This window comes from Cydia pomonella, chromosome 24 (assembly GCF_033807575.1).
Source record: "Cydia pomonella isolate Wapato2018A chromosome 24, ilCydPomo1, whole genome shotgun sequence".
NCBI classification, from domain to species: domain Eukaryota; kingdom Metazoa; phylum Arthropoda; class Insecta; order Lepidoptera; family Tortricidae; genus Cydia; species Cydia pomonella.
In genome coordinates, this window is record NC_084726.1 from 1,368,641 (window position 1) to 1,386,922 (window position 18,282).

General features: G+C 34.8%; 1 protein-coding gene across 1 annotated transcript; it reads left to right on the forward strand.

Annotated features, from left to right (window-relative positions):
- The first annotated feature begins 15,427 nt into the window (after nucleotides 1-15,427).
- On the forward strand, nucleotides 15,428-17,849 carry LOC133530935 (uncharacterized). Its single transcript, XM_061868995.1, has 2 exons — nucleotides 15,428-17,177; nucleotides 17,540-17,849. The coding sequence occupies exon 1, from the start codon at nucleotides 16,215-16,217 to the stop codon at nucleotides 17,070-17,072; it is 858 nt and encodes a 285-aa protein (XP_061724979.1). The 5' UTR covers nucleotides 15,428-16,214; the 3' UTR covers nucleotides 17,073-17,177; nucleotides 17,540-17,849.
- Nucleotides 17,850-18,282: the final 433 nt, after the last annotated feature.

Sequence of the window (18,282 nt, forward strand, 5' to 3'; positions counted from 1 at the left end):
GACTGCGCGCGCGCAACTGATATTCCGTGTTGTGTTCTAATTAGAAAAAGTATAAAGTTTTTTTTGAAGCGAAAAATTGTTGGTCTTTGTGTGGAGGGTTGGCCGACTTTTACGACTTGCCCCATGCAAAAAAAAATTTTCGCGTCAAAAAAATTTTTGAACTCAAAACTTCTTTAGCAGCGCTGTGACTTTTTATGATGGGGAAAAAAATGTTAAATTCGCGACAGGTCACGTGACCGACAGATTCCTCAGATTGAAAATTCGTAACACGTCCGTCACGAACTTTCAACGTGACCTGATCGAAAAACTGTTACAATTAAATAATTGATATACACACACATAAATGATGGTATAGTTTCTATTTTTCTCCGTGAGCTTCTACGGATTATCGTCTTATCTATTGTTTAAAAACCGCAAAGGCGCGTGCCACTATGAAAAAATGGTCAAGCCGCATAGGTAGCGTTTATTGAATTACTACTCTATTGAGCACGGAATAAGATTCATTATGAACTAATACAGAATTCTAACAGAATAGCTGTCTGATCTCTATTGGTGCGTCTAAGGTAAGCGACTAAACGCTCTCAAACCAGCTTAACTTGTGACACTGCGATCCGAAACAAAGATACGTATTCGAAGACCTCGCTTGCACTGGTAATGCGAGCGCACGGCTAGCTAGCGCCAAGGAAGCAATGTTATGTTTCTCGAGGAGCAGGTAAAAAACAGGGCCGGATTTTCACACAAATTTCACATAAATGTATATGTTACTTATTTTTTTGTTGACTCATAATATAAATTTGTATAAATGTTTTACTAAATTTGTACTCTATTGTAAATAATATCTTTATTTTAGTGTACATAATTATAACATATAGGTCTTTTTTAACATTAGTAGTACGGGATTGTTAAATGGATATACATATTTATTACTATTTTACCATTGTTTTATTGTTTATTTAAAATTAGCCTGTTTAAAGTTTAAAATTAGCAAACAACTGTTTAAACAGTTGATGATAAAAATAAGTATATCTCGTTATTATTGTAATTACACAAACTCATTCTGTTAGATGTGTACCTACTATTTAAATAGTGTTATGTTTTATCTCTTTAAATTAAAGAACGTAAAACCACCCAAACATATTTGTGTGAAAATCCGGCCCTGTTTTTTACCTGCTCCTCGAGAAACATAACATTGCTTCCTTGGCGCTAGCTAGCCGTGCGCTCGCATTACCAGTGCAAGCGAGGTCTTCGAATACGTATCTTTGTTACGGATCGCAGTGTCACAAGTTAAGCTGGTTTGAGAGCGTTTAGTCGCTTACCTTAGACGCACCAATAGAGATCAGACAGCTATTCTGTTAGAATTCTGTATTAGTTCATAATGAATCTTATTCCGTGCTCAATAGAGTAGTAATTCAATAAACGCTACCTATGCGGCTTGACCATTTTTTCATAGTGGCACGCGCCTTTGCGGTTTTTAAACAATAGATAAGACGATAATCCGTAGAAGCTCACGGAGAAAAATAGAAACTATACTTTTATACTGATAATTAAAGCAATTCGTGCAAAATTATTCCCTAACCATTCCAAAATATCAATAATGCACAACGCTAATATTCAAGTTTTCACTTCTGCTGGCACTTCCTTAGTGCAACCCGTTGTTTTTTTTTCTACTTTTTTATAATCATAACACGATATCGGATCATCACTATTTTTCTTACACCTTGTATACCTTGTGTAAGTACTTATAAAAATGACATATTACATTACAAAATTACGGACCAGCAAAATCACGTACATATTTCAATAAACTACTAATATGTTCCCATAGATCCTAATGCAATAGATCCTAAATAAAATAAATGCAATAGTAAGTGATTCAGACAAAAACCAGGCTCACTTAGTCTATTCGATGATTAATGATCTATGGCGTGAGAATCTGCGCGTGAGCATGATCTGATGATCATCTTGATCGTGTGAAATAGGACCCCTAGGGTGTTCTAAAATATTAAACGAGTAAAGAACTAAGAACTGGAAATAGATAAAATAACTGTCAATGAAATGTGTGCAATTTTGGATAATTTAGAAAAAGGGTGCCAAAATAGTTATTTACAGTACATATGGTGCTACTTTACCGCACTAGTGCGAAAATTAGCATATTACGTTACTGTGTCGAACATTTAAAGGGCCATATGTACTGTAAAACGTTGTCGTAATAGTACATTACGATACAAGTGCAAAAAAATAGGAAATTCGTAACGAGCGACGATAAATTAAAACACAACTAAAGGGATTGTTTTAAATCGACACGAGTTGTGAATTACCTATTGGCACGTGTATCGTACAAAGTTTTTCAGTACATATAGCTCTTTAAACATTCGACATAGTTACATAATGTCCTAATTTACGCACTAGTGCGGAAAACTAGCACCATACGTACTGTAAAATAATTTACTATTATATTACATATGGTGCTACTTTACCGCACTAGTGCGATAGTCGCTTACCATCAGGTGATCCGTCTGCTCGTTTGCCTCCTCTATCATAAAAAAAATTGGCATATTACGCAGTAGCTATTTCGAAAATTTTAAGGGCCATATCTATTGAAAAATGTTGTACGATGCATGTGCGAATACGCTATTCGCAACTCGTCAAGATTTTAATTTTAAGCCACTCCTTTTGAATTTCATACTTTTCGCACTTGTATAGTAATGCACTATTATTAACCAGTACCCCTAGTGTAAATATTTTCGACAGCGAAACGTGACGTACGCGTTTGCGTTAAGTGTCATTTTGTATGAGATTTTTGACTTTCCAAAACGTCCCGCTTGGCGCGCTGTTCAAAAACCCATAAAAAATGAGACTTAACGCAAACGCGTACGTCACGTTTCGCTATCGACTAAATTTACACTAGGGGTACTGGAGGTCAATTACGCCAAATTCATTAAGGGCACTATCAGTGAGAAGCAACATGTTGATCCGCAGGTTTGCAAAATACACAACAAGTGTTAAAATAACTTTGTACATTTTTTTTTTAAATACTACGTCGGTGGCAAACAAGCATACGGCCCGCCTGATGGTAAGCAGTCTCCGTAGCCTATGTACCCCTGCAACTCCAGAGGAGTTACATGCGCGTTGCCGACCCTAAACCCCCCCCCCCCCCTCGTTGAGCTCTGGCAACCTTACTCACCGGCAGGAACACAACACTATGAGTAGGGTCTATTGTTATTTGGCTGCTGTTTTCTGTAAGGTGGAGGTACTTCCCCAGTTGGGCTCTGCTCTAGACCTGGAATGACATCCACTGGCTGTGCCTTACCACACAAAGCGAGATGACATTCACAATGCCCATACCTCTCGACGTAGTTTAAGGACGTACCCGGGTCCAAAGTCCAAACATAACATATTGCCAAACTTTTTGCACTTGCAGCCTGTGGATCCACTACACGAAAAAAGCTTATAGTGCGCTGCGCGTCCCGTACAATAACGCGTTCAGGATGCTGATGGGGCTGCCACGGTACTGCAGTGCGTCGGGGATGTTCGCGGAGGCCCACACGGATGATTTTCATGCCATTATGCGCAAACGCGTCGCGTTCCTGATGCGCCGCGTGCGGGTAGCACCAACAGGCTCTTGAGCGCGGGCGCAGGGGCCCATGACAGCCCGATATTTGGCCACTGGGCGAAGTCTCACGCGCCGCATGCCCACTAAGACAAGTAGGTTAATATTTATTTACAATAACAATATACATAATGGATATATACAGATTACAATAACTAGCTTATATCTAAAATAGGCCCTAAGTATATAAATATTTTAATTTAATTTAATTGATAATTTTAATTTCGTTGATAATTTTAATTAAATGTAATTGATAATTTTGTTGGTTTTAAGTTAATTCATAATTTTTTATTTAATTTAATTAAGTAATATGGAAATATTTTAATTATTTGTTGTGTTTGTAATGTGGATATCTGGTCCGAAATAAAAGCTTTTTATTATTTATTTATTATTATTATTAAATAATGTACATAGTAACTAAACATAAGTTACAAGAATTACCTACTTATAAAATAAACTAATATAACTTAACCTAACTAACAAAAATACCCTCTAAATTGTAAAATATTATTTTGTTAATTAGAATTAATATTCTAGTTTTACATAAAACATTATTACAAAAAATGCCTTCTTATTACTAAGAGCCTTCAATATGCGGAACATATCAATTATTTATAATAATACATATATACAAAAACGTCCGCCCATTTGCATCTTCATTTAATAATTATAATAACATGCATAACTTAATTTTCCATCAATTATATCTTAAACGACCTGTTTTTCAACTTTATTCAAGTATTAAAACAATATTTTAAAAGAATTATTCACCTTGTATACATGGAATTCCTAGAAAAAGGATTTTAACGTTTTATACGTTTGGTTCCAAAAGGCCTTCTTGTACAGTCAAGATAATAAATATCGATACGGACAAAGTGCCAAAAATATGTATACACGACTTTATTGCTTATAGATTAAGGTAGTGTGTACATATTTTTGTCACTTTATTCGTATCGATATTTAATACCATGACTGTACTACAGTATTTTTAATAACGCCATGCGATGCAGCGCTAAGGTCCCTTTTCCTAATGACTGACGCATGTCAGTTACTATTTTTTGGAATTATATAAGTTCCCCACGTGCATCAAGGTCCAATAATTGCGTGTAAAGTTATAATTTGTTAACAATGTATTATTATGTGAGTTTTTGACCTTTTGGTCTTCCGTGTATCATCAATATGGCCGTACGTGAGAGGTGACGGGAAAAATGTTTGTAGGTTCTGTAGCTCAATTTATTGGTTAAAATTGATAAAAAGTGAGGTAGTGCTAGAGTAGGTAACGTAAGGCCGGTTGTAGATGTCCGGTGTTTTCGCCGGAAACCGGACCGTGTTACGCGACTACGTCCGGTTTTGTACATGGCTACCGACAGCTACACCCAAGAAAACCAGACATCGTCGCCTAACCCGGACAATTGTCCGGCGAAAACACCGGACATCTACAACCGGCCTTAACCCTAGACCTCGAGGCCAACTTTTACTTATATTTTAATGACTTTGACGACCGGTTTGGCCTAGTGGGTAGTGATCCTGCCTACGAAGCTGATGGTCCCGGGTTCAAATCCTGGTAAGGGCATTTATTCGTGTGATGAGCATGGATATTTGTTCCTGAGTCATGGGTGTTTTCTATGTATTTAAGTATTTATAAATACTTATGTATTATATATATATCGTTGTCTAAGTACCTTCAACACAAGCCTTATTGAGCTTACTGTGGGACTTAGTCAATTTGTGTAATAATGTCCTATAATATTTATTTATTTATTTATTTTAATACGTATCTAAACGATGTTATTTTATTGTTAATCGTTCGCATTTAGCTTGTACTTATCGGTACCTACAGACACAAAAAGACATAATTTTGACATTAAAATGTACGATAGAATTGGCCTCCCATTCCATTCGGTTCTAAGTGATAAAGGAATATAGTGTCTTCAATACTTTGGTCCTAGTGAAAAAGGGTACAAGTCTCTGGCAGTTTAGGTGTATAAGGGCATAAGTGTTACGTGGAACTTACACTCCTTTACACCTGCGCTGCCAGAGACTTGTACCCTTTTTCACTAGGGCCACAGTAAAATTTCTGCACTTTGAACACAAAGACAGCTGAACAGGTTTAACTTGAACGAAATAAAATCGAAATCGGTTCGGAAATGACGGAATTCTGAGGTAACAACATAGGTGCATACAAAAAAAACGGTCGAGTTGATAACCTTCTCCTTTTTAGGGTACCGTAGTCAACTAGGAACCCTTATAGTTTCGCCATGTCCGTCTGTCTGTCTGGCTGTCCGAGGCTTTGCTCCGTGGTCGTTACTGTTAGAAAGCTGAAATTTGGCATAAAGCCGACAAAGTCGTACAATAAAATCTAAAAATTGAGGAATTTTTTTGAGGGTACCTCTCCCACACGTAAAGTGGGGGTGAATTTTTTTTTGCTTCAACCCTACAGTGTGAGGTATCGTTGGAAAGGTCTTTCAAAACTAATAGGGGTCTTCAACAAACATTTTTTGATAAAGTAAATATATTGAGAAAAAAAAAATGTGTCCCCCCCTCTAACTTTTGAACCATAGGTCCAAAAATATGAAAAAAAATCTTGGAAGTAGAGCTTAAAAAAGACATTAAACGAAAACTATAGCGGTTATGATCAGTTTAGCTGTTATTGAGTTATCGCAAAAAGTTTCCCCTTCATAGTAAAAAGACGTACATCCACAGTTCATCCCGTGGTTGTTCAATCTACTATACTTTAAGCTCCAGATTAGCTTATTGTGACGGAGGAGTAACTACGGAACCCTACTCTGGGCATGGCCCGACATGCTCTTGGCCGGTTTTTATTTGAATTCGGTTAACCTGTGCACCTTTTCAGATTGTAATTTAGTAGGTTTTAGTATCTATTTGCAAACAAATTATTAATGTCTGCCTACGGAACCCTGTAACGATTCAATAGTTTCGTGGGGCCATTAAATCATAACGAACGATCATCTGCGGTATTATTGGGATGCGGGCGCGGTATGCGAAAGAAAACCAGCCAAAAAAACTAAAGTATTTTGCTTGCAGTAATTTATAAGTGCGAGACAGTTACCCTAAGACTAATATTAAATCAAGAAGATATTTTGTTCGAATTCCGCTTCTAGATAATCAAATCTTGTAGTAAGATCGTAATCGTTTAAGAAGGTTGTTTCCAAACAAATTATTGATGTCTGCCCACGGAACCCTGTAACGACTCAATAGTTTCGTGGCGCCATTATAACATAACGAACGATCATCTGCGGCATTGTTGAGGTTAATGAATGAACGGACGATGGGATGCTAAAGAGAACCAGCTAAAAGTAATATTTTCATAATATTTTTTAGTTATGTTTTTGGGAATCCCGCGAATTTCTAATTCTCTCAATTCTGGACAACTTCTGGGCAGGTTAACAGGGGAATATGTAGATAAATATATTCTTGCAAATAATGTTTCTATTCTATGCCTCCTGGACTAGTCCTGGTTATCCTATTTACTACCTATTAGGTTTATCTATCTAATACATAATTGTGATAGAAGAATCTTATTCTTTAAAAATAATTTAACTTTAATGTCATCAAGATATTTTAGAAGGGAATTTTGGAGGAAAGTGGAAAAAGAACAGCCACGGAGAGGACGAATATGTATATACATAGAGCGGTATTACAATTTTAATTCGATGTTGACTTTTCGTTACTATATTTGCAACTCTTTCACCAATATATATGTCCAAACGACTGCTCTGAGAGAACATCAAAACAAAAACAGATTTTAAAAGTTCAAGTTATGTTTTTTACACGTTTCGAATCGAGTAAGAAATGAATAAGAGCTGTTTGCAAAAATATACTCACTGAACATTGTGACGGCTCAATTCAATACCAATATTAGACAATTCCTAATACAAAATAACAAAATTGTAACCAAAAACCTAACCAATTTAAAGTCCGTCTAAGCTAACTTTGCACCAACTTGGATATTACAAAGTAGGGGTTTCATTAATGTCATTATACGCGTCATAGTTTCACAGAAATTTTACAGTAATGATGACATTGCTATACTTAGTCATTGCAATGTAGTTATCTTGATTCGAATCTACTTATGTATTACATATGACTTAATCAATACCGGCTTTTTATTGTATAAACCCATCCAACCCGCCAACTACTCATATTAGCCTACACAATAACATTAGTACTTACTGTACAAAACATATACACAAACTTACAGTAGGATATTTGAGCCCACACCTAAATTCTTAATATAAACTATTTAATTACTATTATTATATATTATATATAACCTTCCGGCTTTTGACAGGCTAATGGTGACGGATTATATTGAAGAATACCATGTACAGGATGCTTAAAATAGTGGTTATGGTATAGGAAACGGTAAACGATATTATTGAAAATATTTATTTATTATGCATATTTTATATTCATCGCAGAAAAAAATCTTTTCATAACAGTTATGCATTTCTTGAAGCTTCTTTGGTGTCCATTGAACTAAAAACGTACACTATAATACCTATAGTATTTTTTTTTAATTTAGGAAACAATGAATATATGACTGGTTGGCTAAAGATCTCCAGACTTCAGGGGGTTTTAAATAGTTTTTGCATACCTTGTATTCTTGTTAATCGATGGGGCCTGGGTCCCAGGAATTCCCAGGAGATTGCACTCAGCAATTTTTTATTTTATATAAACAATATAGGCCTTTGTCCTTCAGTACACCTGCTTGAAATAATATATTTTTCGAGTAAGTGCTATGAAATAGTAGATTGGTAACCAAGGAATAAAAGGCACCCATTTTTGCCGAGGTAGTTTGGCGCTGAAATAGTGCCTTTCACCCGAGTCAAAAATTCTACTTTTCGTTTCGAATACGAGGAAAGTAAAATACATCAATTAAAAAAAAAAAACGGCTAAGTATTAACTTCAATAGTATTTCTTGAGGGTACTTTTGAATAAACAATTTATGTAAAAGTATCATTATTTATGGAATGGGAAGTTGATTTTCAGAATGGAATTGTACAACAAATCCATTTAAAACCTAAATTTTATTTTTAATTTGTTATCATAAAAAAACGTATTTATAAAGTACAGTGCTCTAGAGCAGAAAACATCATTTTCTGCACACTTTTTAGAACATCAACTAATCACTTTCATAGCATGGGAAATGAAAATAAATGATCCACGTAATCATATATTCATTCTTAATTCGATACTTCCAAATTAAAGCACTTTTTATGATTTCGATTTTCGTTGCGATATAGTTTTTTGACAGGCAATATCCATCCATTGTGATCCATTCAATTGGCTTCACTATTTCCTATAAGATCATGTATTTCTCATAATTTAACCATGAGTTCTCCCACGTAAGGTATTTACTTAGCACACACTTAGGCATCTAGGATAAGATTTGCCTTTAGTACCGTGTGGGATTTGAGCTAACGAGACATAAACACTAACGATTTAGAATATCTAACAATAAGTCAATTTAGTTTGACTTTTAGATTTACTTTTTTTTTTTTTTCTCATAAAGAATTATATAATTCACTTACATGAGAAAATTCACAAGTCACTTCACAAGGAAAGTTTTCGAAGTCAAAAGTTAGGAACATTAACGCTTATAGACCGTGAAGAAGTTTACAGTACTAATATTACTGTATAGTGGTTGTTACGAGCGAATAATGTTGTACTATGTGATACTTAGCTATTCAATTTTGTTCATTATTTTTATTCACTATCAAAAAAGCTGTAACATTTATAAATTTATTATTTATTAATTTATTCTTTATAGATGTTTTGTCCGCTATTTAGGCCTTATTATAATTCACTGTACAAAATACGAAAATATACTACATCATATATGTGTAAATAAAAACTCAAATGAAAACATTATAACAATCTTTTTTTAGGCGTTGAGTTTATAAGTAATCTTCACATGAAGTTGCAAATTACCCAGTAAAATTTGTTAAAGCTTGAAAAACTGGCATTTTACAGCTTACTAACACTAGCATAATTTATTTTCAACAGCTTGTTTTCAAAATATTGTGAGAAGAAATGTAAACAATGAATAAAACTTCATTGAATTAAGACGTATTATCTATTTTTAGTACCACAATCTACGTACTGAGTACTTACTTGTTTGAACTGTTCACTCGATTCCAACTCTCAAATCACAAAGTTTAATGTTGCAGGCGTCTGTCCGCTATCTGACTGCTTGTGATATGGAGTCAATGTCATACTCATTTGAATAGGTCATACTCTGATACAATCGCCAGATAGACGTCCAATGAAACAAAAAACGTATGTCGTAGACATAACAGCTAATGTTAGATTTTTGGGTATGGTATGTAAATAAAATGCATAATATAAGTTGAAGATGGCATTTATTGACGATCAAAAATACTAAGCTGAATTATAACCTTTTGCTTTGTTAGAACATTTTTTGTTATTTTTTTCTTTATTCAAGTATTCAGCTGTCATGTTCCTTATATTTTGAAGAACCGCTATTGTATTTTTACAGTTTTCGGTCATTTCGTTCGTCAAATCCCTACACCTTACTGCGGTTTGCCCCACTTCAGACATATTCACAAAAATTTTCTTAAAAATTTCTTTTTCTTCTTTGGTCAGGGGTTTGTTGTTCTTTGATCTGTCTTCTGCAGATCGAGTCTTTGGAACTAGCTTTCGTCTTTTATTGGGTGACGGTTCCATATTTGAGAATATATGCTGTAAATCTGATGCGAACGTTAAAGGGCTGGTCCTGAAAAATAATAAAATTTAACTTTACTTTGATGATCTATGAAATCATGTAAATTATTCTATTTGTAGGTTACATTTTTGCTTCAAACTCTTTTAGTAAAAAAGTAAAAAATAACTAATCTAATTTTCAAGTCAAGTTGAAATGAAAAGTCTTGAGAAAATTCAATAATTTTACTTTTAAAAATTTTGCGCGCAAACAAATGCGCAGAGCTACATGCGCAAATGTTATTTTCTGTAAAGAAGATATGTATAAACAATGAAAAAAAAAATTTTTGTTATACTCGCTCCGAAAGTTCAACTTTTGAGTATATTTTAAGCTCAGTTTTACTATTAAGTGACGCTAATTATTTCTCAGCTGACAGTTTATTAGAGGACCTAAATATTTTATTATTTGCTTTCTATCTCTTAAAAGTTAAACTTACAGAGTAATAATGACAAAAAATATTGTATGTCATTTGGCCGTTTAGTGCCGATTTTAACTACGACTTTTTTTTGATATTCGCCTTAATGTTTGTGTTGCAAATCTTCGAAAACGAGCGTACGCCTGTTTTTGAATCTTCCCGCCACAAACCTTAAGCTCATGTCGAAACATCGTCATCAGAAAACCGTCACTTTACGGCTTTATCACATAAATATCTATTTTAAGTTAAAACGTCATTAAAATCAAAATAGTGACTTTACTATTTGGTAGTGAATAGTCACTATTTGGATTTAAGAGAGTACACAATCTATACTTACTTACCTTTCGTTACGCTCACGATTATCAACACACAAATCACGAACTTTAATGCTGCAAAAGTCCGTCCGTCTTCCGACTGCCGGCGATACTGCGCGTCAACATCGTTTGGATAGAACGCACTTTGACTGAATCACATCACACTGACTTTCAACGAAACAAACTCTATATAGCTGTCTCTTTCATCTCATATGCGTTAACGTGCACGGTAGTTGATCGTCACTATCGCTTCTATTTTGACCTTCATAGATGACGCAATCCATTTAAGTGAACCAGATATAATTTATAGGACATATAAACAAGACTTTGGAAACATTAAATGCATTTACGAGCGGGCAGAGGTGACTCATGCCAAAAATTTGGAATTTTCTATTAGATATTATCGTAAAAAAATGATGCGCATCATGATTACTTTTAATCAGTCGATATTTTGTAATGATTTTGATGCTTTTGTAGTTCATTATGAGCTATAGTAATCTAGTACTAATAAAAATTGATGTAATTAATGAGTCCCAGTTTTAAGAAGATATTCACCGCCACTAAGTAGTGTTGTAACAATCAAACGAAAAAAAAATCTATTTTTTCTGCATAATTATATACATTATCCTAAGCGACACATATGCCACATATGCCACAATTATATGGTACGAGTACAAAATAAGGAAAATAAAATACACAAAGTCATCAACCATTTACTATGTTAAAAATCATTAAACACTGTTTTTAATTATACGAAATTTTGTCATCCACATTTCCCTCTCATCTCTTGCATTTTATTACGTAGACTGTTCAAAATTGTAGGCCTATCCCAATAAACCCACTTTTGATCAATTGCATGCTGCTCAACGAAGTTCAGTAATACATTTCTAGCATGTTCATCCAGCCCGGGCCTCACAGTTGTTCCAGTAAGGTCAAATGCATTAGCCTTTTTCCCAGTTAGTGAGCATATACTCAACGCGCTCTTGCGAAATACTTCTAGCAGTAACATCCTTGCTAAGGTTTTACTGTCCTTGGACATTCTCTTGCAATTGCTCAGTTTAATAGCATCCACATAAATATGAGAATTTGGTGTTAATTCAACGAGACCTTTTTTGTACTCACGGTGCTTTAAGGTCCATTTAGAGTCCTCTGGGTCATACTCTGGTGGCAAAACAAACTTGCGCGCTTGACCACGAATTTTATCTGATGGATTATTTGTACTTTCAATGTTATTATCTTCTTCTGTTACATCCATATCATCATCATTATTCAGTATCCCTGACCAAGTAACTTTCTTTTTTTCATTTGAAGTTACTTCCTGATCATCATTGCCACCATCAGATATCTTCTTCAATTCCTCGAATATTTTACAGTGTTGAAGAGCATCGTGGCATAACATTTGAAACATCGTATAGCGCTTGCGATACTCCTCATAGAGCATACCTATTTTTTCTTTGTAATTATCACCCAAAACCTCTCGTAAAGCTTGTCGCAGTATAAAATCATCTGTAAACTCTTCACAAATATTCACTAAGTCTTGTTTTTGGTTGTATTTAATGCTCTCTTTACTACAACTGCTAGTTTCCGAGGAATTATTTTCCACAGTTTGATCTACACTAACAGTATTGGCTGGCGAAGACATTTTACTTGTCAGTCTTGTGAAATATCTTTTAAATTTCCGGGAAGAATCTTCATGTTTAGTTTCTTCTTGGCATTCTTTAGAACCAGTCAATTCTTGTTCAGAGGTTGGATTACTCACTGGCTTCACGTTATCGCTTAATGAAGATGAAGTTGTTTGAACGTTTATTTCAGAAGTTTGGCTCAATGTTGATGGTACATCTGAAAGTAAATTTTATCAGTGATTGCAAAACAAAAATTAGTAAAAGGGTTCACCCTTTGTAACTTTCCGCTAATTTCAATCGCAAAGCGCTGAAAATTTTGCTTATTACGACGTTTTTGAGCTCACCCGCACGAAAAAATATATATGTAAAAAATAGATGCGACATATATGTCACATATATAAAATACATGTGCGCAAAATAAAAATATGTGACATATATTTTCACGTATATTCTTCGCATACATATTTTTTCGTGCGGGCATATATTTTGGCTCATATATGTTTGCATTTATATGAAGAAATATTTATATTAAGAATACACGGAAAAAACAGTTATGTAAAATTTACAGATAATTTATAAAATTCAACAGATTTCTCTGTCAATTTTACATAACTGTTTTTTCCGTATATTTTAACAAAATTATACGTACCTTCAACTATTTTGTTGCTTTCTTGTTTAGATATTTTGTTTAGTATCTTAATGTAATCAATCGCTTCTTTGTAGGAATCTGTAAAAATAGAAGCCAAATAAAACGTATATTCAAATTAGATAAACGTTATCTATGCGCGTAACCTAAAAATGGCCTCACAGTGGAATGTTTCATAATAATCGATGAACGTGGCCAAAATTCTTCTATTCGAAACTATGACGTTCGGTTTTAGGACAGTACAAGCCCAAAAAATTGATAAATAATCAAAACTTACTTGTGCCAAGTTTTATTTCCGCTGAAAAAACCGGCCAGTCATCTGAAGATTCTTCTCTATTCATAACACGTCTTTTAGTTATTGATTTATCTTCCATTGGATACTTAATTAAAACTTCACCATCTGCTGTCTCGCGGAATTTTATCCAAGAACAGAGAATACAAACGTATTTATCTAAGCCTTTTAACGAATTCTCTGACAACTCAGCCACATAATACTTTAAGTCTTCTGGAATCATCTAAAATAAATCGTAAAAATGATTAGTTATAAACACTATTAGGACACTAGCTAATTCCGTAAAGCTACGTACCATTTAAGTATTTGAATATCTTCACAACTTGTCACTTTAGTTTTAAATTTAGCCTTGAACTCTCCAAAAATACTCTATAGTAAAATTTTTGTATTTATTCCAAGGTACGGCTGATATCACTAGCAACATGGAAAACAACTGGTTATTTTTAGAGCTCCACATCGTTTTAAGCAGAAATATCGTGGGTGTAGGAAAGAGACAGCTATATATTTGTTCAGTTTACGGTCATGCTTCGCAATAACTACGTCATATTTAGAGCTAGCTACGGACAGAATAATTAAAACATCAACAATAAATTATGAATCATAATTTACGAGCTATGAATCCACACACGTAAAAAACAGTCATGTCCAACTGACAGATAATTTGTTCAATTTATAGAGAAATATGTACATTTAACATCTGACATACCTATTTTCCGTGCAGTAATGAACAACTGGTTTTTGAAATTTGCAATAACTCTGTATTTACATTCATTTTGTTTATGTTAGATAAGTTTATTTGACTATTAACAGTTACCCGCGACTTTGTTCATATGGAATTGAAATATTATATTTTTCCATGCGGAATATTTACTATATAGTATACATGTATACTGCAGTATTTATTTTATAGTATAGTTCAGTACAGTATACTATTGTACTGAACTATACCAAATTTCATCGGGATCTGCTCAACCTTTCTGGCGTTATTGAGTAACAAACAAACTCATATTCGCATTTATATTAATAAGAATGAGCCTTATCAAACATTATCTCATGTTTATAAAAACAAAGTTATCGGTCAGCCAAGAGCTATTTAATATTATCGTGTATTCCAATGTCTACCCTATGATATAATTATTTATTCATAAAATGTTCTTGTTATGTTTCGATCTAGTGGGAAAACAATCTGCCAGCTGTGTCAATACTATTTCTCCAATAAGAAATGAACAAATAATGTATAACCTTCAGACGTCTGCAAGTATTATTATTAAAATATCATTTATTTTCAGGCAACTATGGCCCATATATACATACCTTACAGACTAACATACATACAATAATAAAAATCTTAAAATATAAATATCATTTTGACGACGCAGTTTTCGGTTGCGCCGCCTGTTCTGGTGCGGGATTCGGCAGATTCCCACGAAACCGCCGAAATATCACACCTTTCGGCCAGAAGTCTGCGCTCGCGATGGTTTCCAGCAGCGGCCGCGGGACGCGCACCACAAACGAGCTGAAGTGCACGTAATGCCGCGATCGCAGCTGGAATACTTTCAGCTCGTAACGAATCTTCTTGCGGACATATTCCACCACATCTTCTGCCGTGGCGGAAACATGCAGGCGCGAAACATATAGCGCCGTGTTCGGTGTGGCAACCCTCAGGCCAGAAGCAATATCCGGCTCTGCCGTGCCACACTGGCACGTATTATTAGTATCGGTTTTATAACTATGTTGTATTTTTTATTACTTATTAATTAACTAAGAGGGCGCTGGTGTTCGCTCCAACATGACGTCTTGTAATTACGCTCGCGATATTTTATATCAAAATAAATGTTCTATTGTGTTAAAAGTGCCCAAATTTACGGCTAGTTGATCAAGGAAGAAAAAAGTGATGGACACAAATAAACATTTCAGTGCTAGTGAATTAATTAAAGGTGATACGGACAAAAAAAAAAACGAAGACAAAGACTAACGGTCAAATTTATACACGGACATTACGGACAAGTTTTACTGGCGTTAAACAAGATTTACCAAAAACAGCTCAGTGCTAGTGTATTAATTGAAACGCTCTTTTGAAAAAGAAAAAAAAACAGTGAAGACAACAATAAAACAAAAAACATTTTGATAAATTTCACCAGTCATAACTATACAAGATCTACCCACAACTAAAAACGACTCTACACTGCAACCGATACACGGACAATAATTACAGTGCTGGACATTAAAAAAAAAACTTAGACTAATTCAAAACATACGAAACCTAATTAATATTACTTGTTATGGAATAATTAATTAATTATTTATTGAATATCTATACCTATAAAAAGGGAACTATAACGCCATCTGTCCACAACTACGAAGATACAAATTCCCGGCTCCATAGAAGAGATACACATCACAGCAATAAGTTATACCGGGCAGCGCCATCTGTTGTGCACCTGACAAATCAACACTCCGTCGGCAAAACAGAGGGGCCACATACAGATACGCATCGACACTGTCGGCAAAACAGAGCAAAGAAGACGAAAACCGTAAACAGATTTGACAGATCTCAACTATGGAGGAAAATGAAAGAAATGTTAAAGTCGATACAGAAACACCAGTTTAAACAAAGTGAGGAAATGAAATCTCTCGGCGATACTATTGCGCTACAAGTTATAGACAAATTAGATGCAAGACTAGTGTTAATCGAACAAAAACAAACGAACCTTGAAAACAAATTGGAACTTCAGGAGAACCAAATTGAACAAATAGAACGCCGGCTGAGACAAAGAAATATTGTTCTGTTTGGCCTAGAAGAGCAAGAAAGAAGCTATTTTGACTTGGAAACAAATGTTTTACGAACCATAAATAATACAATGCAAGTACAATGTTACGAAACAGACATAGAATCCGTTAGAAGACTTGGTAAGAAAGGAGGCAACGTCAGGCCTGTTATCATCACATTCGCTACACTTGGCAGGAAAATACAAGTTCTGCGAAAGAAAAAAAGCCTAGAAGGTACAAACTACTACATTAAAGAAGATTTCACAGGAAAGGTACTTGAAAAGAGAAAAGAACTCCAAGAAGAGGCAAAGAAAGAGCGAGACAAGGGTAACAAGGTGATAATTAGGCAAGACAAGCTTATAATATTAAAAAATAAAGACATATCAAGCCAAAACTGCGAGCAAAACGTCAACTTTAGCCAGAAGAAAAGAAATATTAATTCAATATACTCACCTCCACAACAGACTTCAGACAAAGAAAATATCCCGGCTACACGAATTAATCCACAAGCTACAAAGAAAAATAAATACATAATTACAGACTACATGACGACGCCTACTGGAACTTCAGCCAACGTACCAAATACTACAATAGTACAAAGACCACAAACACCAGCGAACCAGAATCAACATAACAATAGTGAACCAAAAAACGCGTGACAAGAACCCCTCTCCGCCTCCCACCACGGTTGGTCACCGAGGGAGAGCTAGACCAAAACCCTCCAAGGACACCAAATCATACAACTAGAACATCCCTTCTTCAAGGTAATACTTTTGAACCGTCTTCTAAGCAAGCTACCAAAAATAAAGACCAAAATATACTACATATAGCAACATACAATGTTAGGACTCTTAGAAGTTATGAGAGATTACTAGAACTTTCCGAAGCGCTAAAAGTAATAAAATATGACATTATTGGCCTCTCCGAAGTCAGGCGACTGGGAACAAAAATTGAAGAACATAGTAATTTTATTCTTTGCTACACTGGCCAGACACAAGGACTTCATGGAGTAGGATTCATAATCAAAAAATATCTGAAACACAACATAGTGAGCTTTCAAGGGTTTTCGGAGAGGGTTGCCTTATTGAAAATAATGATTAACAACTTCCATCTCTCTATTATACAGGTATATGCCCCGACTGAAAAAGCCACAGATGAACAAGTGAAAATTTTCTATGAAACAGTTGAAAAAGCGCACCAACAAGCAGATAAAAACATCATAATAATGGGAGATTTCAATGCGAAGGTCGGACAGCCAAAATCAGAGGAGCATATGATCACAGGTAAACATGGTTATGGATCTCGAAACCAGCGAGGTGAATTATTGATAGACTTCTGCCTTGAGAAAAACCTAGCCATCATGAACACATATTTCATGAAGAAATTTAACCGAAAATGGACATGGATTGCACCAAATGGAAGGACGAAAAATGAATTTTCATCAGACCATAGAGTAGTACGAGCTACCTGGTTACTCAAAAAACCAAAAAAAAGTAGACACAATTTTAAAACCAATACCACAAAAAGTCTCCAGTCAGATATTGAAAAGAATGTCTTCTTGAAATGCCTCGAAGTAGAAAAACAACCACTTATGACTCTGGCACCAGATGAATCAACACAATTATATCATGACAAGCTAATCAACTGCATCCAGACAAGTTTGAAGCATTCACAAAAGAATAGCCACAACACACACAGTAGCATATTATCAGACACCACAAAGCAATTAATAGCGAAGCGAATGGAACTTCAAAATATAAGACCCAAAACAAAAGAGATTAAATCAAAGTTAAGCAACATCTACAAAAAAGCAAGTAAAAGTATTAAAGAAGACTACAAAAAGCATAGAGAGTCAAAAATTGAAAATCA

Coding starts and splice junctions, on each gene's coding strand:
- LOC133530935 (XM_061868995.1), top strand. CDS start 16,215: ATGAAAGAAATGTTAAAGTCGATACAGAAACACCAGTTTAAACAAAGT.